The 26,337-nt window shown below is 45.2% G+C and overlaps 1 protein-coding gene across 1 annotated transcript in view; it reads right to left on the bottom strand.

Moving 5' to 3' along the window:
• Nucleotides 1–26,337, bottom strand: part of EML5 (EMAP like 5) — a 1,456,757-nt gene that overhangs the window by 1,199,819 nt on the left and 230,601 nt on the right. The window contains exon 2 of the mRNA XM_085626574.1: nucleotides 3,601–3,760. Within this exon, the coding sequence (XP_085482700.1) occupies nucleotides 3,601–3,760 (160 nt within the window). The remainder of the gene's footprint in view (nucleotides 1–3,600; nucleotides 3,761–26,337) is intronic.

Below are 26,337 nucleotides of genomic sequence, written 5' to 3'. Positions count from 1 at the left end.
GGCAAATTCAATAAATTAATCACCCTAATAGGCTGAAAGGGCTTTTGTACCCGCTTGCCCTTGTAATACCTCAGGACAGGTACTGATCCTATCGTCCCGAGCAATCTGATTGGCTAGCAGCAATATCAACAGAAATGTGGCGATTGCCATATTAGGACTCGGGGACTGGGTCCCCGGGAACTGGGTCCCGCGCCCTGGGGTTAAAAAAAAAGATAAGATACAAGGGGGTAAAACAGAGGTACCCTGGCCCTTGTGGGGGGTGACCTCAGAGGGATCCTACCTGGCGCCAAAATAATGCATTTTGGGTTGCGTGTCCCACAGCACTCAAGCGGGAACCAGCAAGACCTATGGTCAGGTTTTTTTCAGGGACTTTTTTTTTAGTAATATACCACACCCAAAAATCATCCAATCTTCCACTGGTGGTCAACATCCCCTGCGCACAGCATTTGTCTCTACACACCATGGGTTGGCTGCAGGGCCAGGCAATAAGCTAAGTCCTATGGTCAACTCCTGCTTCTTATGAACTTCAGCCGTGATGAAACCGCATGAAATCTAACAAACCTTTAACATGTTAATTTTTCTCTTGGTATTTAAGCTTTATGAAGATCAATCAAAGGGGAGCAAAATTGAAGGGCAGTTACAAATGTTTCAGACGGTAGTAACTTGGGTGCCTTATCTGTAAAATAGATCTGCAAGAAACTCTCCATACCCACAGAAAATTAAAAATGCTAAATATCCATCAAATTTCTTGTGGATTCATCAAATAATGTCATAGTTATTAGCAAATTAACATATTTTCGACCCCCTTTAAAAAGAGCTCTTAATTGCTAATTCTGCACAAATTTAAAAATACAGACAGGAAGCTAAACAGGCTAAGAATCTGATGCATTTCATGTAATTCGCCAAATAGTGCTAAAGTTATGAGCAAATTTAAGATACAGCTTAACAGATGTCAAGCTACCTCTAAAATGTAAACTCTTAATGCCCAACTCCAGGACCTCATGAAAAGCCATCTTCACGAAAACTACTGAGAGGATTTAAAACAAACCAACAAAAGAACAAACCTTAAGTAAAGTTCTAACTTTGTGGCAAGTTTGGTGTAATTTTGTTCAGTCATTTTTTCTGTCTTGAAGGACAAAGAAATATACAAGAATTAAAATGGGAAATCTCACTTTTCTGGACCCCTATTTCTATGTCCCTGCTTGACAGATCAGCAGGAAAATTGCAGTGAAGGACCCAAAGTGGATGAACTTGTTTTTGGAAAGTTATCCCAGAAGTACATGAAATACGACAGGTCCTTATGTTCAGCTTACTCTTGATATATGGAGGGAGAGCTATAAAGTGTTCATTAACAAATAGTTTTGACGTTGGTTAGCAAATTGGCATGATATGTGGCAGGCCGTTCGCAAGCTGGGCCCAGAGGAGGAATTTCAAGTTTCAGGCAAATCTGACAAAGGGGCAAAGTTAAAGCGGGGTCAAAATTATTTTACTTGCTAATAGTTTTGATGTATAATGGACAGGTTGGCAGAGCCTTAACAAGTTACGTTACCCTCAATATATGGAGTTTCATCCAACTCCTTCAACTGAGGCACAGTTCCAGTGCAGTGGGGCGCTTCAGGGTAAGAAAAGCTTCCCTTTGCAAAATAACTTGCTGATGTGCCTCAGACTGCCAACTCCTGAGATGCTGAAAAAGTTGTACCCAGCCTGGATTGGTCGCAACTCTATAGGGTGATGGAGAAAATTAAACTGGGGAGACAATTTTTGAGCCGGACTAAAATCCTGTACTTAACCCTAAGGAATGTGTCAACAAAGGTAGTGGGATCTCAGAGGTGTATGTGGTGGGGTGAAGAACAAGGTAAGGTTGTCCATTGTTGTCATTGCTATTCGCACTGGCGGTGGAGCCGTTGCCTTGTAGTGCATAGTCTGCTGACGACTATGAAGGCCAAGTGGTAGAAACCACCACATCGCCCTATATGCAGATGATATGCTGCTATTTCTAAAGGATAAACCGTTGTGCCAGCAAGTGCTGTTAGGCTGCTTTACTGAGTTGTCAGGGCTGTGAAATAACTGTCCAAAAACGGTCCGGTTTCCCATTTGTGAAGTATAGGCATTCGCCCCGGCTCCACTAGGACTAATATGGGAAACCCACTTCTCTGAAGTATTTGTAAGAGTTTACTACGACAACCATGACCTACTTGCAGGTAATGTAGGAGTGGCAGTGAACGCAACGCGGTCTGACAGAGTTTTGTAAAACTCTACCAACATCGGTGGCAGGATGCATTGCTATAATGATGGTCCTACCCAGACGGCTAGATTACTTTTATGCACAACCACTTATCAACCCTAGCAATTCGTTCCAGGAAATTGATCCTCTGCTATTGATTGGATATGGGGAAGAGGCAGGTGCCGGGGGGCGTTATCCATACTTCAGCGTCCCGTTACGGAGGGTGGTTTAGCGGCCCCAGATTTTGAGACATTATTTGGCGCCCAGATACAATGGTTCAACAAATGGGTATATGCTAGGCAAACTAACGGGGCAACAGACGCTGTACATCTTCCAGCATATCGGGGACTACTCCAACTGCTGGTGAACTCTAATAGAAACTAACCCGGTGGCCCACAGAACACTGGCGGTTGTTAAACACTGCTGGCTGCACTGCTAACAAATAACTCCGATGCCATCCCCCTGCCCCCCGATATACCGTTACAACACCTGTCTGTGCTGCCACACAAAGGGAATAGGAGAAGGCTTGCAGAATGGGAGGCCTTTGGCACTGAACGAATGGGGGCCCTGTTCTAGGGAGGGGAACAGCTAATGTTTGAAGAACTGCAGTCACATTTTGACCTACCAGCTGGTCAATTCTTACTATACAGAGCGATCATAGCAACAGCCAAATACTGGGGAACCGGACAGAATGAACTACCCAGACAGCAGGGTTGTCATGTTATCTGCACCACCACAGACACTCATAACAATAACAGGTTATCTAGGACACCCCGAAATGATAACCTCCTCCCCCTCCCCACCCCACCCGACAGTGCAACATTATAAACGGGCAGTGGACACTGAAAGGCTGATTTCGGACACGGACTGGCTACAAATTTAGAGCAGGAGCCAAAGGTGTATATAGAAATACTGAATTCAAAATAATCAACTTTTACTTGCTCCATCGAGCATATCTTATGCCAGGTTGGATTAATAACTTCTGCCACACTGCCTAAGGTGCATGTCCCAGATGTGGGGAGGAGGGGGCAGAACTCTTCCACATGGTATTGGATTGCATGCAACTCAGAGTTGTGGGTGGAGGGGATCGACTTCATTCACAAAGTTACCAATCTGAATATTTCATTCGCCAATAATGTGTTTGCTGGGATTGTACCGCACTCGGCCAAACGAAGAGCCGCGACCAGATTCATTGATCTTGCTTTGATCCTAGATATTCGGTCGGGAGGATTTCCGAACCCCATCGCAATCGGGCCTTTTGTTGGCTGCCAAACACGGATGTGTGCACCCTTCACACTTGCGGAGCACGGATTGGCAAGTAAGCTCTCCCTGCCTTGGGTTTTCACCTTTAATGTAATGCATTTGAATAAGCATACCTGGCCATCTACGTCGAACGCAAGGCAGGCCACGCCATGGGTGTGCACGTCCTTCAGCACCGATATCGTCTGCACAGTATAGGAGTCCCAGACACAGATGTATGGCTCCTTCCCAACTTGTCCCGTTGCCACCAACACTCGTTCCGGATGCAAAGCGAGGCTAGAGAGAGACAAGGAGGGGGAGGTAATCAGTGGAATATTCATTCAGTTTCGTCACGAGGGGCAATAATGAGCACAAACATCACATGTTAATTAAGTTAGTAATCTACATTCCCAAAATCAACATCCCCATTTTTCTAAAATGCTGAACAGTCATCATGAGGCAATAACTTTTGGGACTTTTAATAAGACATTGCACGCCGTATTACAGCTAACATCAAGGCCAGCTGCGAGGGGTACTTTACGTCATTTTACCACAGACCTCATGTCATTCTGAAGAGGAGCTTCTAAAATGGGCCCTTCTGAATATGTCTGAATACAACAGTGATAACTGCAATTGTCTGCCATGTAATTTCACTGCCTACGTGTACCAGCTGCTCACGAGAAGCATCGGTTTTCCTCTTGACACGCAAAAGAGGTGGGGTCTGTAGTACAGCTGTGCATTGTTAGCATGAATGTAGTACTTCCGCAAACAGAAAAGATCGGCAACAGCAGCGCCTCAAAGACGAGGCTAACTTGTTAAAAACAGGATGGAAGCAGAGACACAGAAATACCAAAAAGTACTTCCTCACGCTACAAATAGTACCCCATTCTACATGACCTTTTTCAGGTCTGTTTACCCGGCCAAATTGTGCTGTAGAAATCTTTACCAAGAAGAAATATTGAGAATAAAGTTTGCTCAACATTTCACCTATGCTCAAACACTATTCAGCAGACACCAGCAGTGTAAAGGGTTAAAGCATTATAGCATGTACTGGTAACACAGTTCGCAAAACATTTTTTTTTAAACTGTCCTTTCACGTAGCCCATCTTCACCAATTAATTTTTCTAGTCATCTTTAATTGATAACGCACTTTTCTTCCAGTAATTAATTTTTTTTACTCCTTTCTTATTTCCTGCATGAAATCCAATATGCAAATGTAACTTAATTGATCAATAACTAAGGCACTACTTTACTTTCTTAAGTAAAGGATTCTACTAGTGTTATATGGCACTTGATACATCACTGGGCAGTAAATAAAATTGATAACAAGGGATACAAGTTACGATGGATTTTAGCGGTACATGATCTAAATCTGAAACCCTTTCATGGGCTACCTGAAATGAAGGACTATATGCTGATCCATATCTACATCGTATAGTAATATTAATTGTATTGTAAGGTGTGAGGAAACAACTATGCACATCCCTTCACTTTATTTAATGAAAATCTACGTGGTACAGCGACAAAAAAAGTGAAAGGCAAGATACAGTCAATAAATAATTGAAGGAGACCGGGAGGAGCCAAGATGGCGACCGGAGCAGTCGCTTGAGCGCCCGGCTCCGTCGGCCCTTGGCCTCGGACTATCATCCTGATTCCTATCCTTGCCGATTTTCGAGGTGTAACGTGTGCGACGACGCGCTGACTGCGCCGCCGCTTTCCCGAAGTCTTAGCCCGCCCGGATGCCGGAGTTTTTGGTGCCTTTGTTCCCCGCCCTGGACCCTTGCTCTACTGTGGCCTCGGCCGGCCCCCTGGAAGTGTCGCAGTCACCGGACCCGCTGGTGCAAATCTGAGCCCGAGGTCCCGATCCCGCCTCACGCCACGTACGGTCGCCAGAAGAGCCGGGAGAGAGACGCCCGGACACCTCCTGTACCCTGCACCTGATGGGCTGGAGCTAGAGGGTAAGCCCCGGTGTGGCGGGTCTCCTACCCCGCTCTGTGGACCACGCTGTGGAAGGCTGCAGACCCCCTTCTTCTCTGGTCTAGTCGGCTGCAAAGAGAGCCCGAGGGAGGGGAAGAGACTGCTGGCTTTCACCTGTTGCGGCGCAGACCTGTTGGGAATTGCCTCCTTGTCACGATCCCCCCCCCTGGCCACGGTACCGTTCAACGGTAAAACATGGCGCTGATTGCCTGCTCGCTGCTGGGGGGTGATGCTCCGGTCTCGCCCGCTGCCTGCTTCGCCCTCCCTCTACCAGACTCCAGCTCCCCAGTGCCGTCCCGGATTGCTGCCGTTGTGGGGACGCAGCTTCCGCTGACATACGGCTCCGTTCTGGCTGCCCTGCGGGACTTTCGTCTGCAATTGTGTGTCGGCTTGCAAACGCTGAGTGAGCGGTTCGACTCTACACTGTCTGCTGCGGGCCGTGAGCGCCCCGTTTTTGATCAACAAGACGTGAGTCTGCCAGTGCTGTGGTCTTCCTGCGGGGAAGCAACGACTGGGTATAACGGTGCTACACTGGTGTCTGCATCTGGCTTTCCCGGCGCTCAGGATCAATCGCTCTCCTGCTCAATGGCAGATACTTTGTTTCCCCGGTCATTGCTGCCTGCTTTGTTGTTGCCTGCCTCACCGTGCCCGCAGGAGTTTCCAGCTGAACTACACCTGGCGACCTCGAGGAACCGTTCACGGTGGCCTACGGCTCCCTTTATGTGGAACTCATGTACTTTACAAGCCAGGTCTGGATTTTATATGGTGTGCAAGGGGACCTCAATAGATGATCGGCGGCCATTTTGTGACTCTACTTCTCCATCTTCTCCCAAGTGGCCATATTGTCTTTGTCTGTTCGGGATGCGGGGCATTCACGAGGGGGCGGGTCTAATCGTACGCCCGCGATCGGGCCAGGGCTAGATTACTTTCTATCATCATGGCTTCACGGCCGGGCTGGACTGGGACTGGAATTGTCTACTTATGTTGTGCGCACTCGTCGCGATCTGTCTGCCTTCATTTCCGTGGTGTTACATGCTATCTTCACACGACCGCCTTTGGGTGTAGTGGGGTTTCAGTGTGTGGAGGCTTGGTTGGCCGGTGGTGTCGGGCGCTCCTGAGGATACGTGGGCTCCTCCCCGCTTCCTTTCTTCTTTTTTCTCTTAGTTTCTTTACTCTATTCCTACTTTCTCTCTCGTCTATATTTCGGGTTCATTGGGCGACAGGCACTATGCTGGGGGGGGGGTAGGCCATAGCCTCCGCATTGGTGTAGGGTGGGGGGGTAATTTACTGTTTCTTTTAGTTCTATGGGCCTCTTTCTTTTATGTCTCTGCGCTATACTTGTTTCGATTCGGGGTGGATTGAGTGGGGGCGGCTTTTAGGGGGTGCGTATTTACTACTGTGATGATCCTGTTATCTAATTGCATCGCCTTACTGTATGAGATTTTCTATGGCTGTTTTAATGATGCTGCTGCTCTCCAGTGTATGAAGCCGACTTGCGGACTCGAATCTCCTTGTTTCTATCCTTTACTGACTTTTTTCTCGATAAAAATTTTTTTTTGAAAACCTTAAAATTAACCTTCACTTCTCCTTCCCCCGGTGTCAAGGATCCCTCCAGTGTATGAATCCTGAATCGTTGCTCATCTTGACCTTGACGCACAGGGGATGTATTGTTTGTCTCTGTGCTCAACCGTACTGTGGCCGGCCTGATGGTTGTAGGCCCGTATTTGTTCTTTTACTATGCACAAATAAAGGTTTAAAAAAAAAAAAATAAAAAATAAATAAATAAATAATTGAAGGGGAAGTGGGCTGTTATAGAATCATGATGTAATCTTGATTAAAGAGGTGTGTCTTCAGCTACTTACTCATTGGAGAAAGGTTTAGCCAGTCCGGATGGATTCAGGGATGTTGTTCCAAGGCCTGGGAGCTTAGATGGAGAAGATCTGTAGGCTTGTGTTTTTCCTATTTTATACTTCTCTGCCAATCGGATGGTGCCCTAGCTGTAGGTGTGCAGAGAGGCACAGAAGATGGTAAGTTTTTCTGCCAGCTAGGCAGGGGCGATGGTTGACATTGCTTTATAAATAATGCAGCTAGTTTTGAAACAGTTCTGGCAGCAAATGGATCCAATGAAGCTCCACTAGAATAAAGGCCATGGATGAAATGCTATGTGGCACGTAGGGTGTCCTGATGAAGCAGAGTGTGAGTCTGGAAGGTAATGGAGCAGGGTGTTGCCACTGGGAACAAAACATTTGTTTGCCTTCATTTCACTGGCATACAATTTCTTTGTGGGCATTTTCCCAAGGACTACAATTTAACTGTAGGCCATACAACTGTAAGTAATATAAAGAAAAGAAAAAGTAACATTATATGTGTAGGAAAGTAGGATTTGCTTTCGTGGTTACCCTCATTTTTTGTCAGTATGTTGTGACCTAGTCTGACTGGGATCCTGCTTATCAAGACCCCAGTCACTGTGTTTCTTCCCTAATTTGACCATGTAAGTACTTTTGTACATCCACAATTGGCTACTGGTGTACCCTTGTAAGTCCCTAGTATATGGTACTAAGGTACCCAGGGCATAGGTACACCAGGGGTCACCCATGGGCAGCAGCATGTATTGTGGCACCCGTCGGAGTCCACTTAAACTGTGACCACAGGCCTGCCATTGCCGCCTGTGTGAGTTGGTGCTTGCAACTCTCACAACAGATATGTTTCCATATATCTGAGGCCACTGCACTTACAACCTATAAGTCACACCTAAGGCAGGCTCTTCAGACCTGAGGGAAGAGTGCTTAGTTAGGAGTGTGATGGTGCCCCTGCATGAGCAGGACACCCCTACAAACCCTGGAGTAGATTCTCTAGGCTTTGTAGGTGCGGTCAGCCATTTTAAAACATAGTGGACATCAGTCAATGTGAGATGTTCAACTATATAGTGGCTGAACCGAACACGGTCATGTTTGGTATCAAACATGTTGGAATCATAACCCAAAACCGATTCCAGTGTTGGAAGTATGAGCCCATGCGCTGAGGGGGGACTCCCTTGGGGTACCCCCTGTACTCCCGGTAACAGCCTTTCGGGGTCTGACAGCAAGCTAGGGGAAGGTAGAACGATGGGTTTACTGTCACAGGGAGGTGGTCACAGGACCTATGTGTATTGGGCTGGGGTGGGAGCGCTTGTCAGCACCACCAGACCGATTTGAAGAGAACATTTGATGCCCTCCTTGCATACTCCAGTTTGAGCCAGTTCAGGGAGCCCTTGGCTCCCACTCTGGCACAAAACTGGACAAAGGACATGGGAGAATCCTCCCATATGTCCAGCCCCTTCTCTGGGAGTGAACTCCGAGTTGTTCCAACCCTTTCCCTAGGGCACTTAAGGGCTTACCGGAGGGTGCTTCCTTAGATTCGTTGTGGGACATGACTCAAGAATGAAACCACATCACTTTTCGACCATCTGGACACTTGGACTTTTCTGGATTTCCCCTAGAACAGAGACTGCACCAAGGAAGACTCCTGCTGCTCCTGGTCTTGCTGTTCTGCAAGTCTTCTTTGTTGTCTGTGTCTGTGCTTCTTCCAGGATCTTCAACAGACCTACGGGCATCAGGGACACCCAAGCTAATCTCCCTTGGAGAGAAGGAGTCACTCCGCTGCAGCTGCAGGCACCGCAACAAATCTGACCAGTGTGCTGCTCTTGCCATACTACAGACTTCCCAAGGTTCAGAAACACCGGTGGTGGTTCTGCAACTCCCTTCAGGCCTGACCTGTCCTCTCTGCAAATTTGAGGTCATTATCCCTTGTCCGAAAGCTGAGACCGAATCCCTGTGTACAGCATCAACTTGCCGTTGCCAAGGCTAGTTGGCGCTGCACTCGAGAGATCTTCGGCCAAAATCTTTTCGTGCCAAGTACAGCGTCCTCACCACATCTTCTGCACCGTGGACCTTCCTTCTTGGTGAGGTGCTAGAGGTCCTCTTACAACTTCTGTGCCTGCTCTGACTGTCCTGCTGTTGGTGAGGCTCTTGGACCTTGCTGGTCCCAGTGTTGCTCCTTCTTTGTTCTCCATGCCAGTTGCAGCTACCAAGGCTTGTTGGTGCACCTGTCGGACACCGACCACCTAATCACCGGCATCTGACGTGGTACAGCTTGTGCATGACTCCTGGTCTTCCTCAGCATTGCCTGGTCCTCTTAGCTGCAGCAACAAGGTCACCGTCACCTCTACTGAACCATCTGACAACAGTGGGCATTGCTCTTCCATGCCTCCTGGTCACTCCTGAGTGGCATAGACTCTGTCCCTCTGTTTGCAGGTTCTTCACTTCCAGAATCCCCCCTTGGATTCCATCGGACATCTTCACCTTCTTCTCCAGAGGCATTTTCTTCAAAGTCTTCCATTGTTGTCTACAGAAGTTTCCGATGTCTCTTCACCCCTATGCACCTGGCTTCCCCGGTGTAGGTAACCTAATTCCCGGGGCATCCACGGGTGGGGTGGCTCTCCAACATTCCGTCCTCCAAAACAATTCCTCGGGGTCCTCTGGGAAGGGTCCTTCTGCAAAACTGCAACCGCAACTTCTTCACTGACTTCCATTGGGCATGTGGCTGTGTTGCCACTCTGCACACAGCCTCTGTGGAGTTCCTGGCTACTTACCTTGTGTGGTCCCTGTGATCCCGCTCCTCTGGATCTTCTGGCCATTTCAGCTGCGGCACCTGTCTTTCGGCAACTTCGAGGTAAGCTCTCAGGCCTGCCAGCAGCACCACCACACTCTGTAAGACTGAAACTGACCGTTCTGTGTCAAAGGCTGAGGTAGACTGCAGCCTACCACAGGCACCTGACTTGAGACCTGTCTGGCCTCAGATACAATCACTCACAGAACCACTGTGTGCAGGTGCAAAACTGGCGTCAGAAGAATGTGGTTCATTCACACACGATAGGCACCAACAGTGTAATACACATCTCCTGAGAAGGTCATGTTCCAGCTGGGAGATCATCCATTTATGGGGGCATGGAAGGGATTTAACACAGAGGCATCTGGTGGTTATGGTCAAGCATCATGCTAGGGAGAAGTGAAATGATGGGGGAAAAGGACAGGACGGATAATGTGGAAAGAGAGAGGGACATTCAGAGTAATGGGGAACCAGGCGGATTAGGGAGACAGCTCTTTAGCACAATTTGAGCAGGATGCATGAGAGGGAAACTGGCAATGGGGAACAAAGATGGGGGCACTAACAACCATACTGGGAGTGAGCCGAGCATGTGAGGAGGTGCACGTTTGCGGGTATTTATGGCTGGAGTGCTTACTTCTGAGAAAAACAGTGCATCCATACAGTGGAGTCCACAAGCACTGTTGCATTGTTCCGAGCCCCAAGTCTTCCAGATTCTGCCCAGACAATCCATTCAATTTCGTTGGCTGGGTCAATTTATATATACGAGGATCAGCGTGCTATGCTTACTTCAATATGCAAAGTGACATGATGAATCAATAGAAAGACTCTTTGAATGAGAGTACAAAATGTAAAGCTTCATGTAGCTTACTGTTTCATGTCCCATTTAGCAATTAACTACCAGCAGAACTTGTTTGTGTGTCGTGGATCGTTGAGGTGGATTCCAGAATGTATCCATCATTCCTAGAGTTAAAATGTGGGCACACAGAAAATGGATGGTGGAGTCCGTTGCTGGGCCTGGGCCACAGTGCAGGCTCTTGTATCGCCATCCTTCATGGGAAACCAGCCCCTTACTGTACCATAAAGAGGTGGAGGGAGATATGGGGGAGACTACTCTTTCTGTTTGTTTGCCAAGCACCAAACTTATATTGCCTATTCTGATTGGTCGAAAAGTAATCAATCTGAATGGCAGTAACACGCTGTTTCAGCCCTTCTGATGGCCACCTTCAAACTGGTCAGGATGGGTATCTGTGCTAAGACCATTATGGCCAGGGGTAACAACGCCTTTCTGGATTGTCTATAAGGTCCAGAAAGACGCAGGGGTAATAATAACATGATTTCCTCTTCATGGTGCTAAAATGTGACTGTGCCAAATGAATCAGATCTAGGCAATAGGTGCCTAAGAAGTAGAACTCCGCTGCCAACGTCTATTATACCTAGTATCTCTCATGTGCTGGGACTAAACTTAGAAATAAATGTGTTTTATTCAATTGCTTCATTCAGCGGCACAACTATATACACGCATATTAAAGAGAGGCAAACATCTAAATACATATTTGTGACAGATGGAAATTACCCTATAGGGAGATCGTGAGTCTTTCTGATAGACCAGTGGCTCCGACAGGCTGGTAAGGAGAAGCATCAGTCACAGCATCAGTCACATTCCTGGCTTTGGTCTAGAAATATGCCCATAAACCAACCCACCTCCAAACTGAGGTTGCAGATATTTTCTAGTGAAAGCAGAGTAGGTCATATGTTTTACAGTACGTGATATCATGCATGTCTATATTCTTGCCAGAAAGGATTACCCTATAATTTACTATTTGTTTGCAATCTTCAAGAATCTACATCACTTCAACCTCGTTTAACAATGTTCTCGGGAATCTTGATGGCAGCAGCAGTAATAGAAAGTATACAGGATGCTATGGTTGCTCACTTTTTGTAGCTTCTAGTGATTTTCCTAACCCTATTCATTCAGCAGGACCAAGTAGTGTTTAACACACTAGTACAACTGATACTAAAATACAAATGAAATAGAATGCATAGTTCCTCAACCTATATAAAAGGGTAAAAGAGTGTCCTTACACAAGCTTATCAAGACCTGACTTACTTTACTGCGAAAGGTGCAATGACTTAAGGCAATGCCCCCAAACTTTTAAGAACCATGACCCAATTTTTAGAATGACAAACCTTTGTGAACCATCTTGCTTTAATGGACACGAGACGGGGCAATTTTTTAATGTAAAAGTAGACATGCAGTGGTGGCTCCTCCGCTAAGGCGCGTTGCCCCACTGCTTTACAGCAGTGCAAGGAAAAATAAAATGATAACTGTTTGTGGGGGTTGCAGCTTTGCCAGGCAGTGTGGGGCGGGGCCACTCTGTTGACAGAACAGGGGAGGGGAGAAGTGGTTTTCACTCCCTAAGTGCGCATGTTCGCCACTCAGGATGCATTACAGCCTGCTGGGAGAGCCTGCCCAGGCCGCCATTCCCTGGCTGAGCGCCAAACCTCAGCGCTCAGACCAATCACAACACTGCTCAGGTAAGCCCCTCAGCCTGGGTGCTTCCTGTTGCTCCGGCAGGCATGACGAGGGGGAGCCAGCGAGGAAGACGCGGCGAGGAGGTATGTTAAATTTGAATTTTTATTTACCCCTTTCCACATCCCCTCCATCTCACCACCCCAATCCATAACAGCCGCCACTGTAGACATGCTTTTAAAATGCGGTGAAGTTCCTCTCAAATAGTAATTTATTGTAAGTGTCACAAACTTGACTACCCCATAGTGATCCACCCACAGATGTATATGTATGTCAGAATTTCCCCGGACAAGGTGTAGATCCCCACAATGGAGCCACACGGTGAGGTCGAATTCAGGAGGGCAGTGATCCCGGGAGTCATAGCCTATCAGGCACTCCAACCACCCGTGCATCAGGCTCATGACGCTGTAAAATTTACAGAAATCAAGTATATTGGCCGTAAAGACCCATTGAGGCAGCATATACTTAACACTTATAAGAACATTTTTTCTTTACACGATAATTCTTTCACGTTATTACACGCCACTGTGAGTTTAGGGAGGGATCCTTATGGTCCTGAAGAAGAAGCTTGGGGAGCTTCGAAACATGTCGGCAGACATAGGAGGCACAGCTCATTGAGGCATACACACCTCCTCCCCCCACCTTTTATTAATACCAGCTCATAGGTATATTAAAATCTTCTAGACCGACGAGCCAGGTATTTTTTATCTCACTTTCTCCATTCATCCCTGACCCTTCCTCTCACACCCTCACAATACACATAGTTGTCTCATAATAACAGTGCTCCCATGTACACGTAGGTCGTAGCACGCCCCGTCCCGTAGAGGGGCGGGAAGACCCCTATGATGAAGCATGACACCAAGGGCCCTTTTGGTGTGTGAGGGGTATTTTAACAACTAGTGTGTACTCTCCACCATTGTGGGGATCTACACCTTGTCCGGGGAAATTCTGACATACATATACATCTGTGGGTGGATCACTAGGTTTATTGATTGAATCTTGGGAGGACGTATCCACCTCCACCACTCAGGTTGAGTGGTCCCTCTCTACTCCCCCCTTTGTTTTCCTTCACAAACTTGACTACGCCCTTTGATATAACCTTATCGAACTGTGGCTAAGACATTGATCTGCACATAAAAGTGGCACTAGAGCTGGAACACTTTTCAGAATGGTGTGGTGGCTTGTGGCATCTGTTCATTAAACCCACAAGGCTTCTAAAAAAATCTTGGTGTTGGTACCAGTGATTTCAGCAAATTTGAAATACCCCTTCCGCAGCAGAGTATGGGGTAAAGCTCCATATCCATTTGGGTGCTGAAACGGGGCCCAGTGGTGACTTTTGGGATATCATATACATATATATTCACTGAAACAAATTAAAGGTTAAAGTGACGCTATATATTTAGTAATCGTAATTATATCTTACTTTCAATTAAAAAGAAAACTTAGAAATTCACTGAAAAAAACCAAAGGTTAAAGGGACGTTAAATATATATATATATATATATATATATATATATATATATATACACACATACACACACACTCTGAAAAAAACAAAGATTAAAAGGGACGTTATAGTCAGGTGAAAATGTCAGTTGAACCATATCGTTTTAAAGAACACAACCACTGAAATTCGCAAGTTATACATGCCCTAGTGCAACTATAACTTGAGCCCCTTCCAGTACAATGTTGTCATCAATGATGTAATTTTAGATGTTGCAGTGATGTTATCAATGAGGTCATAGAACTGGGCATGAGTGATGTAATATGGGAAGTAGTTAGCAGTGAATGGTGAGGGCATGAGTTATAGTTACTTTAGGGTACGACTTAGTTACTTGAGATAACCTTAACTGGTGAATTCAGGGGAGTTTGTTTAAAACAGTATATTTTAACTGACATTTCCACCTAACTAGAACATTCCCCTTAACCTTTCTTTCTTTCTTTCTTCATTGAATTCCTAAGGTTTTAATGTAAAGAAAGATACAAGTACAATACTATTCCCAAATTGCATGGGAAAACTCCCCTCCCCTCCCCCCAGCCCCCTACTTTTCTCGGCCTCCGCTTGACAGATCACCCCGAAACATTCCAGGAAGTTATTTGAAGTTTCGTCAAATGGTGCCAAAGTTATTAGTCAACCAAAAAATGCTTTTCCTATGGGAACATGCTCTGACCTAGCTAGAACTACCCGTTGGTACTCGTCAGTAGGTAATTTATATGTATAAATAAATATCCAGCACTTTTATGTATTACACTCACTCACTGACTGCCCAAGGACACTTGTCCTTCACATGGGTGCCTCATTACATAAGGTCACGTTCATTTTGTTTTAGGTACTGGTAATTAAGTTATTTGCCGAGAGCCAACGCCTGACTCAAACCTGGTTCCCCATATCACAAGTCAACAGCTCTGCACCTTAGATCGGGAAACATCGGTTACATCGCGGTCTTCACACCGTAATACCTTTACAATGTGAGCATTACAACACAAGTCATTACAATGGCTTGCACTGGATGGCGTTCTAAGCTAAGGAATAGTATGATTTACTATTTCAACCCCTTACCTACTGTAACGTAGGCTGGAGTTGGAGTAGTAAATTATACTATTCGTAAGTCCAGCGCCCTTCCGCGCAAGTCGTAACGACTTGTGTTGTAATAACCGCGATGCCTGCGTTGTAAAGGTATAGCGGTGTGAAGACCCTGATGTAACATCGTACACTCCCTTAGTTCACGTCTATATTTCTCAATTTATTAAGTTATACACAAGTGGGATGATTGTGTAGGATTATATAGAGTGAGCAAATTTTCTGTTGAAATGGCTTCGTGAAGTTAAAAAGCAGCAGCAAAAAATACAGGAAGGTTCACCTGGAGTCTTGCTCATGAATACTTGCAAGGATTTGTTTTAAAACTGGACTTAGGGACATATTTCAGCACCTATGCACCAGTAAATCGAGAACAATTTTCAGAAAGGGGATGCGGGGGTGCGGACATCAATGTTACATCACTGAAGTCACTGGGATTGTGAAAAATCCTGGCATCACATAAAGGGCCTGATAACTCGTAATAGGTGCCATTTATCGCACCTGGCAGATAATGATACTCTGGGGTTTGTTATTTATCAGATGCGATAAATAGCACATATTAGGAGTTACTGGGGACTAACATGCAGATTTTGGGGTTTGACACACCAGAATCCCCGTGGTATAATAAATACCTTACACATTTTACTTGTTAAACATTCGAAAGGTTTGACCTGCCAAAATTGAACAGTGCTTCTGGTATTTAATGCATCCGCAAATTATCGGATGAGTTAAATACCTTTTAACTCGTAATTCCAAAACAACAGGGGTTCACACACAGGTCGGAATAGAATGAGCAACTCATAAGTGTAGGAAATGTATTCAGCAGGAGAGAGGGGAGGGTGTTGTATCTAGCTGGTGGTGCATTTTGGAGCACACTGTCACAAATATATTACTAAATCATGGTGCAGAAGCACACTATTATTTACAGAAAGCATCTTTTCCATTGAAATGACCACTTAATTTCTACAGACATGCAGTTTACTGATGAAATGATAATGTGTGGAAACCAGGTGTCAGTGAATTTTTATCATCTGTGCATCACCAAGTAAAGTGTTTTGATGCTATTAGATCTTATTAAAATATTTGTTTCCATTACACTTCAGAATTAAAAAACAAATATGATTCCTTTTGCTTTACTAACTGCTGGTATTTTCTGAAATATGAATACTGTTAATTTACGGATATTTAGATGTTGTGTGCTATAAAAATATGACACTCTACAGCCTTTCCTTACAAACCCCAACAAGACTGTTGCATAGTTCACTTTGCAAAGTGAGAGCTCTGTAGAGAGAAAGCAAAGTAAACCCAAATCCCCATGTTAAAAGAACAAGCAGCAATTTTTCAGAAGACATAGCCTGACATTTGACCTCCTTCTTTGAAGAATAGCAAATTCGACAACATAAATACACAATGTAAAACCATCTTTATTTATTGCTATTTCCCAGCCCACCAGAAATGGGAAACAAGTGGGCCGCGACCCACAGTCTGGGATATTCTGACTTAAGGGACTTCATGGAGCCATTTAAAAGTTATACAGATATTTGAATGGCAACGGGATCTTGATTAATTAATAAGTCTTAGCACATTCTGGCCTGGTCTAAAGGAATAATCCTCTTCCTCTCTCATCGCTAAAACGTGCACTGGAAAATGTCATTAAAATGCTACACACAATAAGACCTTGGCTAAAGCTAAGCAGCACCCAATACACGAAGTGACAGCCATCTTTTATATGACTAGAAAAGATTTAAACTGAAGGACAATAACAAGGAAAAGCCAAACAGGACAAAATTAATGGGATTTGGCAATGGAAGATGGTGCCACCATGGCAGACGCTATGACACAATGGATGCTATATTCCTACTATTTATTTGTTCAATATTTCTCTCTGCTTCCAAGTAGAGGCACGAGAAGCACGGCAGGATTTAAAATATTACCCTTACATTTTAAAAAAATTACACCGATGCGAAAGCGCAACAGCCTCCATCATACACAAATTAATCTTTAAAAAAGTTTTGTTTTTTAAATGGGTCATTTATTGCAGTAAAAAATATATAGAGTCGAACTGACCATGTTCTGAAAAGCCCAAAAAACAGCCAGGATGTATTTGTCATCTTGCAAATTTAAACAATTGTGGCAAGACAACAAGGCTTAGTGGATGGCTCAACTGCTGCAGTCTGCATGGCAATAAGATTAACAAGCACTGGAAAACTACAGGAAGGGAGCAAGTGCTAAAGGGTAGTATGTAGTTTTAGGGTTCAGGGTCAGGTAGCATTAAGGGGAAGTAAGGGGCTGTTAGGGTTCATGGAAGGTCAGTGTTAAGGGAAAATAAAGGGCTTTTTAGGGTTCAAGAAAGGGTAGTATAAAAAAGTAGTAAGGGGTTTTTAGGGTGCACAGATATGTAGCACTAAGAGGTAATAAGTGTTTTCGGGTTCAGGGACGGGTAGCTTAAGAGGTAGTAAAAGGCTTTTAGGATGTTGGGAAAGTAGCTTTATGGGTTAGTAATCAGTTTTTACGGGATAGGGTAGCGTAATGGACTTTTAGTGTTCCGGGAAAGGAACATTTGAGGAAAAGATAGCAATAAAGCGGTAGTAAGGCGCTTTAGGGCGCAGGAAAGAAAATTATTAAGGGGTAATAAGGAAGGTTTAGGGCTCAGGGAAATTAAGGGATAATAAGGTGCTTTTTAAGGTTCAGGGAATGATCATTTAAAATTACGCTGTATTAAATAAATACATTTAATATATCACACAAAAATATTAAATGTGAATTAAATTAAATATAAAGTTAGCATTATAATTTGTAGTAATTACAAAATATTTGGGGCCCAGTATTTATTTTTCCTCATCAAACCTTGACTCGAGAAAGAGAAACATTTCCAAAGCTAGAAAGAAGGAGGAATAGAAAAATAGGAAAACAGGGATAACAGTGAGAGGTGAAGCTCTCCTCATAATAAATTTTAACAAACTTAAAAAAATTTAGCAAAGGTACTTTACAATAATATTAATGTGAAAATGTAACTAGAACATTTAGATTTATTATGTATGAAAAATTACAAAGACTCATGCATGGAATTCATTTAAATAACAATTATTTTTTAATTACTTGCATTAATTTATCTATTAAAATACTTTAACATAAAAAAAATGTATTACATTTCATGATTTAACATTAAACTAATGTTATATACAAATATGTATTCAAAATATCGAAATAATTTGATTGAACATTATTTCCTATGGAGCTGTGTTTTAAGTCCCTGCCTCCATCATTTTCTGTGGGATCGTGTTGCTGTATTAGTGGTCGACCATGTGTGGTGCTGGACCTACTACTGCTCCTTTTTGGCTGTAGTATCTCATACTTGTAAATTTGGCTCCACCTCTTGTTTCAGGGGCTGGATACATGCAAGTCAAAAGCTTTGAATAACTTTAGACTCCTAAACGGTGGATAGCCAAAAGTAGTAAAATTGCTAAAAAAAAGTAAGAGTAAATTTACACATGTAGCTTACTTAGAAGTGTAAGTTATCCTAGCAAATATACTTGTGTCAATTGGGCTGTCATGTAGAGGGTGGTTTGAAAAGGGAATAGTTGTTTTTGTTGCTCCAACAAAAGTATGCAAGCCTGAATATCATATTATTGGTAACCTAATAGGACAAAATGTAAATTGGGATAAGTCGTGTGGATATTTTTTTTTTTTTTTTTAAAAACCTTTATTGACAGTTCAATAAGAACAAGTATGGGCCTACAACCCCCCAGGGCCGGCCGCTAAGCAATCAGAGCAATAACAACAGGTATAAACACAGGCAGCACTTCGGGGAGCAAAATCGTACTGCTAATACTGTGAACAGCGTAAGTAGGGCACCAGGAGAAAGAGGTTTTCATTTTATGATGAAACAAGGCAGAAGGATCAGGTGACAAGCAATTTTAAAAACAACGATCACGGATATGCGGAGTAATGAACGTTAGCGATTTACAGCAATCTATTCGGTCAATGGCGCAAACACAAGAACATCAGGATGGGGAAACACATAGTATACAGTTGCGCCCGCAGTCACCCGCCAGAACTCCCCAAGAACACCCCGGAAGTTGTGAACACATGGAACGGCAACGAGGCATAGCAAAAGGAGGTGTATCACGCTGATCCCAGAAAAGAAAACAAAAAGAATCAGAGAAGAAAAAGGAGGCCATGGAAAAAAAGATGAAAGAATACAGAATCCCCTCCCCCAACCCCCCACCCTGCACCTCTGCAGATGAGTACGGCCCCCCCCCCCCAACAGTGTGCCTGTCGCCCTGGAACCAGACCCGAAATGTAGGAGAATAGGGAAAAAGAAGTAGGAAAGGACCCCCACCAGACGGGGGGGTAGAGAAAGTATTTATAAACTGGAGGAGGGCCTTCATAACAGACCCCCGGCTTCTCCCTCCCGCACGGTAAGGTTCCCCTAAAGTGAACAAGGAACAGCACAAAAACAATCTTCTCAAACCTCGATGGGGAGCATTATGCACCTATTGTGCCAGTAGCCATGTCAGGAGAGCACACCACCCCAAGCCCGCCCGTCCACTAGGCGACCACCCCCGAGGGGCCAGCCTCATCCCTGACCACTCTTTGGAATTCTGCCCATGCCAACCCCTCGACCCAGCACCATACCCAATGTTCCTAGGCAGAGGAATGTCCAACAACAACAGAGAAGCGACGCACACAGGTGGGGTGGAAGTCTCTGAGCATCAACACAGTCCGCCGCTTGAGGAAACAGGCTTCCCAGTGCTGCCCTAGGATCTGCTCTGCACGCAAGGTTCAGGAAGGCAGAAGCAGCCAAAGCAGACATTAGTTGCTGGAGTTGTCTCTGGGTCGCAGGAGGGCATGCACGGGATGAGGCCACCACATCCCACTCAGGTCCGACGCCTCCGGGACAGATCAGGCCCTCAGAAGGTCGAACACACTGGAGCATACTGGCCGGGGCGTCCAGTCGTACACTAACCTCAGGGGTGGCCGCCACAGCGTCCTCCTGCGCGCAGTGTGGGTAGACTCTGTGTTCGTGCGGACAGGCGGGCCGCCACTGCCCCAACTCCGACGCCACACCATCGAGCTTACTCCCCAAGATCACGAAACCATGAACCAAGGAGGAGTGAAGAGTACCAATAGCCTCGAGGAGGTCGCCGTACCCCAGCTCAGCTCTTTGTGATCTCGCCGCCACACTCCCAAAAATCGTACGCTCACAGGCCCGCTGCGGCCCAGCGGACAGGATGGTAGACTTCATCGACCCAAGATGGCCGCCAAGTATGCCCGACCCTCACCGGGGCCGGGACCCCGGGACAAGCGTCGCGATGTCCACGTCGCGGGTGACCGGGTTCCGGGGGCAGGCAAAAAACTATCCGTGGTCACGGGCAACAGTCGTCCCCACCACGGACCAGCTCCCGTAGAAATCCGGGGGCGGCCCGCAATGATCGGGGCAGGATACGGACGGCGGCCGGGCAGCTCACCAGCAAGGCAGAGGCAGCCACCGGAGGATCTAAGATTTGCGCCCCCGGTCATGTACTCGGTCAGCTACACTGGGCAGTAGAAGTGACCACGCCGAAATGTAGGCCGAGTTTGGCACCGCTCCGGTGAGCCGACTCCACCCAGTCACCACCAGCCGCTGTTGTCGCACTGCCACCCGGCCACGGCGTCCACTCGATGTCCCGGCTCCAGGGTCGCACAGGCCGCAAGGTTCAGATGCAGTTTTCTCCGGCGATAGCACTGCTAGAAACCTCGGAGTCACACAGTCGGGAGCCCCTCTCCTTCAGAAACACGACCACGTAGCACAGGTTGAGGATCTCAGGCAGGATATTCGTGCGGGATGCGGAGGTTCACGGAGCCGGGAGTCTACGCTGCCGTCCCGGTCGCCATCTTGGCTCCTCCCCGTCGTGTGGATATTTAGTCAAAAGTCAGTGAGAGACGTGTGACTCTCGAAGGTGGAGTTTTTTTTATCAATTGAGGATCATCAACTATACATTATTCTGAAGTACACATATACCAATCTGAGAGCAGTTTTTTGGAAGGGAATGTTATGGCTTCCTGACTTCCTTGACATAAGCCATTAGATTTTGGCACACACTTCCTATTACGGTTATGGGTAGACATGCACTATCAAAGATGGTCTTATTTCCCTAGTCAATAGACTTCTTTTCCTTTTTGTCAATTCAGGTCCCCCAGAGGGATCTTTTGCGAGATGGAGCTAATGTTAGACAATTTAACATCGGACACGAAGTGGCGCAGAATAGCTATCTCTACTCTGTGGCTCCTAGGAGAGGACTTTGACCTTTATTACCTTGCTGCACAATTGCATTGGGTGCTAAATGACGTGCTTCATGCTGGGACAGCGCACACATCTGGATCTTGACCCTCCTAACCCAGGTGATTCTCAATACATTTAGGAAAAATCTGTTTAGGAGTGAGGGTATACTCTACAGGACCCTGGGGTATGTTTAGGATGGGGCCCTACAGAAAACACCCACAATTTATCTAATAGATCTGCTTCATGGGGGGAACTGGAGTTTACAACAAGAGTGGTCCGAAAAGGGGTCTTACAACCCTGGGGGATTTTTCATGGTGGCACCTGTATGGACTTTCAGGAATGAATATGGAGTACAATAGGCATCTCTTGTTGCATGAAGCTTTAAATCCAAGCATGACTGTTTAAAAAATGTTAAAGCACTGGATAGTACAGTCAGAGCGGTGACACTACTATACCACCACTTGCTCACAACATCATCGAAAGGAGACCTGATGATATTGTGGGAATAATGCGTCAACCATTTAGGGGCACAGATCTCGAACAATGATTGGAATAGCATATTGAAGTGCACCTCTAAGGTTCCAGAAATTCCAGATTGAAGTTAACCCAGTATGATTACCTGTATCGTGTTTATATTACACCAAAGAGTATCAATCACGTAACCTGCTGCACATGCTGGAATCCTAGATGCAGGAGGAGGGAGCGGGCATTTTCCACATGGTCTGGAGTGGTCCTTCCTTGAAAGGTGACTGTACAAAGATCCTGCAATACGTCTCTTGTTCTACGGAATGGGACATGTCTTATACCCTGGTGGTATGCTTTTTGGGTTCTTTCCTGAGGACCAGGACAAATTAACGTCACCTGTAGACTCAGAGTTAGTGTTCTATGTGCTAAGAAAGCCTGGGGGGTCCCAATCTATGGCAATGGGTGAGCGAACTGAGCAAACGGGCCAAATGCAAAGCGGTTGTACAAAAAAAAAAAATTATAGGCTAAAAGGGGCCTACGACTGTTCAGCATAAAGAAAGCTTTGAGTTCGATAATAATGTCTTACCCATCTCTGGGTCAGGTGGTACTTGTGCAAGAAGTAGGCAAATAAGTTTAAATACTGTTATATGGCCTTAATTGCTGGAACATTACACATGGTTCAACACTCTCTAGTCAAGATGCACATACAACAAAACTATTGGAGGACCTCATGACGTGGGCTAAAATGATTAGATTAGTTAATGATCCTCCTGATAACAGACCGCCATGAGCCCTAGCCATTGGGTCTAAGAAGATTAGTGAAAATTACAGTAGTAGATTGGTGTGGCCAGATTCTGAAGGTTTACTGCTAAGATGGTTAATTATACCAGTGTGACTGGTTGTATCCTATTGGGGGTGACTGGGGTTATATTGGTCTATGACCAGATTTCATTGAACCTGATGGCTTGGCAACACTACAGGTAGCTAAATAGAAGCTTGCATCAGCAATTATCTCATGTAAAATAATATCCATGCTCACTTCATGGGATAATAACAGATGGATTGATACAGAGGAAGGGGTGATTTTGGGGCATTGGTGTAGGCGGTTAGGCTGTGCTTTTTAAGGGTGTCGGGAAGAATGTTTAAATTTGAAAACAAAATGCGCTGTGATAAGGTCAACACTGGCTAAGTCATAGCACTTTATTTATTTTTAATTTCAACCTTATTGTATAGCAGCCGTTCTGCAGTACAACATGTGCTGAGGTGCTGCACAAAACGGCTAAAATGCTTGGTTATATGGGCAGGAGATTTGAGTGATTTCACTACTGTCTGAATTTTATCTTAGACAACTGGCAGCCCTCACACAATAGTTTTATTGATTCTTAAGGATCTTCATCGCTGTAGCTCTTCAATGAAAAGGAAGATCTATTTGGGTATGTCAACGTTTTTTGTGCCATGCTGTACAGCAGTGCGGCTACTGCACAGCATGGCTAAACATTAGGAAACAAATGTGTTATGACTCCACCAGTGCTGACCGGGTCATACTGTTCTTTTCCTGGCGGGAGGTAGGGGTGCACACAGCAACAACAGAAATGGGGCAAGCACCAAAGGCAGGAGGGGGAAGGGAGAGGAGCAGGCAACAATATTGACGGGGGAGATGGGGAAAGAAATAGCAATGGAAGGCGTGTGGGTGCATTCAACAATGCAGGAGTGTGCAGGCAATGATGGGCAAGAAATGACAGGGAAAGCCACAACAGGGAAAGCAACAACAATAAAGCAATAACAATGGGGCAACAATGGCTCAGAGCAGGACGGGGTGGAGAGGCGGCCAGCAAACACATGCACTCTTATGAAGTGCTGCAATTAAATTTAATTCAAGTATTTGAAAGAGGAGCAAGCAGCAGAAGTACACTGGGCGCAGGGAAGGGAGAAACACAGGAAGAGGAAGTGAAGCCAGCATGCGCTGTCGAAATAGGAACCAGCAAATAAGAGTTGCACTGAAGCAAGCCAATGGCAAGCAATGGTGGGTTCTAAGCCCTCTTTAAGCTAACAAAATGTTGCACTTAGAAGCTAGTAAAAATGGGTCCCATGGGTGGGTTTGGGATGAGATAACACTCTTTCAAAAAAGATGGAGATTATGAAAATAGACCTCCCTCAACACATGTAGTGCCCATGTGCCATAAACCTAATACTGCACCTATATTAAAATTGTATAGGCAGGAAACGCCCTCAATTAATGAGACGGCAAGCACGAGCCTCAAAAGAAAGTTGGCATGAACATTGCTCCATAAATGGCAAACTAACAAAAGGGGGGCAGTTACAGTAACATAGCTTCACCTTCACCATCACCTTTACCTATGTCAGCAAGACATAAATTTTTGCGCTCTCCAGGGGCTAATTGTTTTTGGTGTGTGAGTTAGAAGTTAGAATGGGTATTAACATAAATACTCAATACGGGATCTTCAGAGGAAGGCAACAGTGCCATACAACAATGTAAATCCATGCCTCAAATATTGCATGAATAACGAAAAGATGTAAACGATCATTAGCTCTATGTGAAACATGGAATGTCTTTTAAATGATCTATGTAACCTGTGAGAAGTTTAAAATAAAAAAAAAGAAGCTAACAAAATATCTCGCTAGCAACAGCATGTGCGCTGTCTAAATTCAGACCTAAAAAAGACACACACAAATGGAATGGAGAACTTAGAATTTGCATTCCTTTGGAAATAAAATTGTAAAGAACAAAAGGGACCTAAAGATGCTAAAGCATCTAGAATCAAGAAGGCACTAAAGACTTGGCCCCTTTCTGCCACATGATGAAGAGTCCAACCAACCAGCAGACAGAGCCATGCACCACCAAGGAGAACAATGAAACCACATACCCGAGAATCTGGCCAACCAAAGAACTGAAACAAATTCTCCTATAAGGATTTTTCTGTGCTTTGATTCAAATGCTTCCCTCCCTGTGTTTAATAGCGGCAGGACAAATTTCAAGGTATTTGAAGCGCTTTACAAATTTGGTAAGATAACATAAGGATGGTAGCTAGGTGTTTAACACCAACTTCTCCACTCAGGCCAGGGGATCACTAGTATGGGTCGGAGCGGCAACCCCTTTTATGGCAGAAGAGGTAAAGATAGATCCAGATGGCAGGTATTTCCTCGTAACAGGCCAACTAAATGGCCAATCCATCCCGATAGGGTCCATATATGCTCCGAATGTATAACAGCCCACCTTCCTGTGTCATCTCACACAAACGCTTGCACCTTTATTTATTTATTTAATTTATTTAAGAAGTTTTATATAGCACTGACCTGACCCGAGGGTATTGGAGGGCTTTACATCAGATACAGTGCAGAGAATCACTTAATAAAATAATAGTGTAGGTCGTTGGCGGAGAGTTCTGGTTCGAAGCCTTGCAGACAAAGAGTTGAAGCAATGAAAGGTTTCTGCTTCCGCGCTCCGACTGCTCCTAACAGTTCCCTAGGGAGCGGTCGAGGAACAGGACTTTGAGCTGACTTTTGAATTTTACAGAAGAGAGAATAGTTCTGATGTGAGGGGGAATAGAGTTCCAGATTTTGGGTGAGCTCCCGCGAAGGATCGGCCCACCGTTTTTTGTTTTTGAGTTTTCAGCGGAATGAGTAGAAGAGAGTTCGAGCTTCTGAGGTTCCTGGTCTGACCGGCTTTTTTGAGTTTGGCCGCCAAATATTCGGGCTTGCCGGTGTGCAAGGCTTTGTGTGTGAGGCAGGCTGTTCTGAAGCTAGACCGCATTTCGACTGGGAGCCACTTAAGTTCTCCGAGTGCGGGAGAAATGTGATCAAATTTCCTGATTGCGGTGACCATTCTGGCTGCCGCGTTAAGCGTTGATTTGAGGGGAGCAAGATGTGATTTTGCTATTCCTGAGGACTGCATTCCCATAGTCTAGTCTTGAAAACACCAATGCTCGGGTGGCCTGTTTGAGATCATTGGGCGGGATGAAAGGTTTTATTTTGTTCAGTAGCTGTAGGTTAAGGAAGGCGTTCTTAGCTGAGTTCTTGATGTGTATGGTCATGTCCAGATTCGGGTCTAGCGTGATACCTAGTGATTTGACAGAGTCGGCCGGGGTGAGATTCCTGTTAAGTACATCGATAGCTTTAGCCAATCAGCAATTTGGGGGTTCTCCTCTTTGTTCAAGATAACGAGTAATTCGGTTTTGTCAGGGTTTAGTTTAAGGTGGTTACTTGACAGCCAGTGTTGAACATCTCTCAGTATGTCATTGAGTCATTGAATGTCCTTGATGGAGGAGGTTTCCAGGTAGATCTGAGTATCGTCAGAATAAAGATGGAAGCGGATGTTGGCTTTTTTGAGTAGTTTGGTGAGGGGTTCCATGTAAATGTTGAAAAGTTGGGGGGAGAGCACCTTGGGTTGGTAT

Source organism: Triturus cristatus, chromosome 9, assembly GCF_964204655.1.
Source record: "Triturus cristatus chromosome 9, aTriCri1.1, whole genome shotgun sequence".
NCBI lineage: Eukaryota > Metazoa > Chordata > Amphibia > Caudata > Salamandridae > Triturus > Triturus cristatus.
Note: the sequence above shows the minus strand (reverse complement) of the source record. Positions and strands in the feature narration are given on the sequence as shown.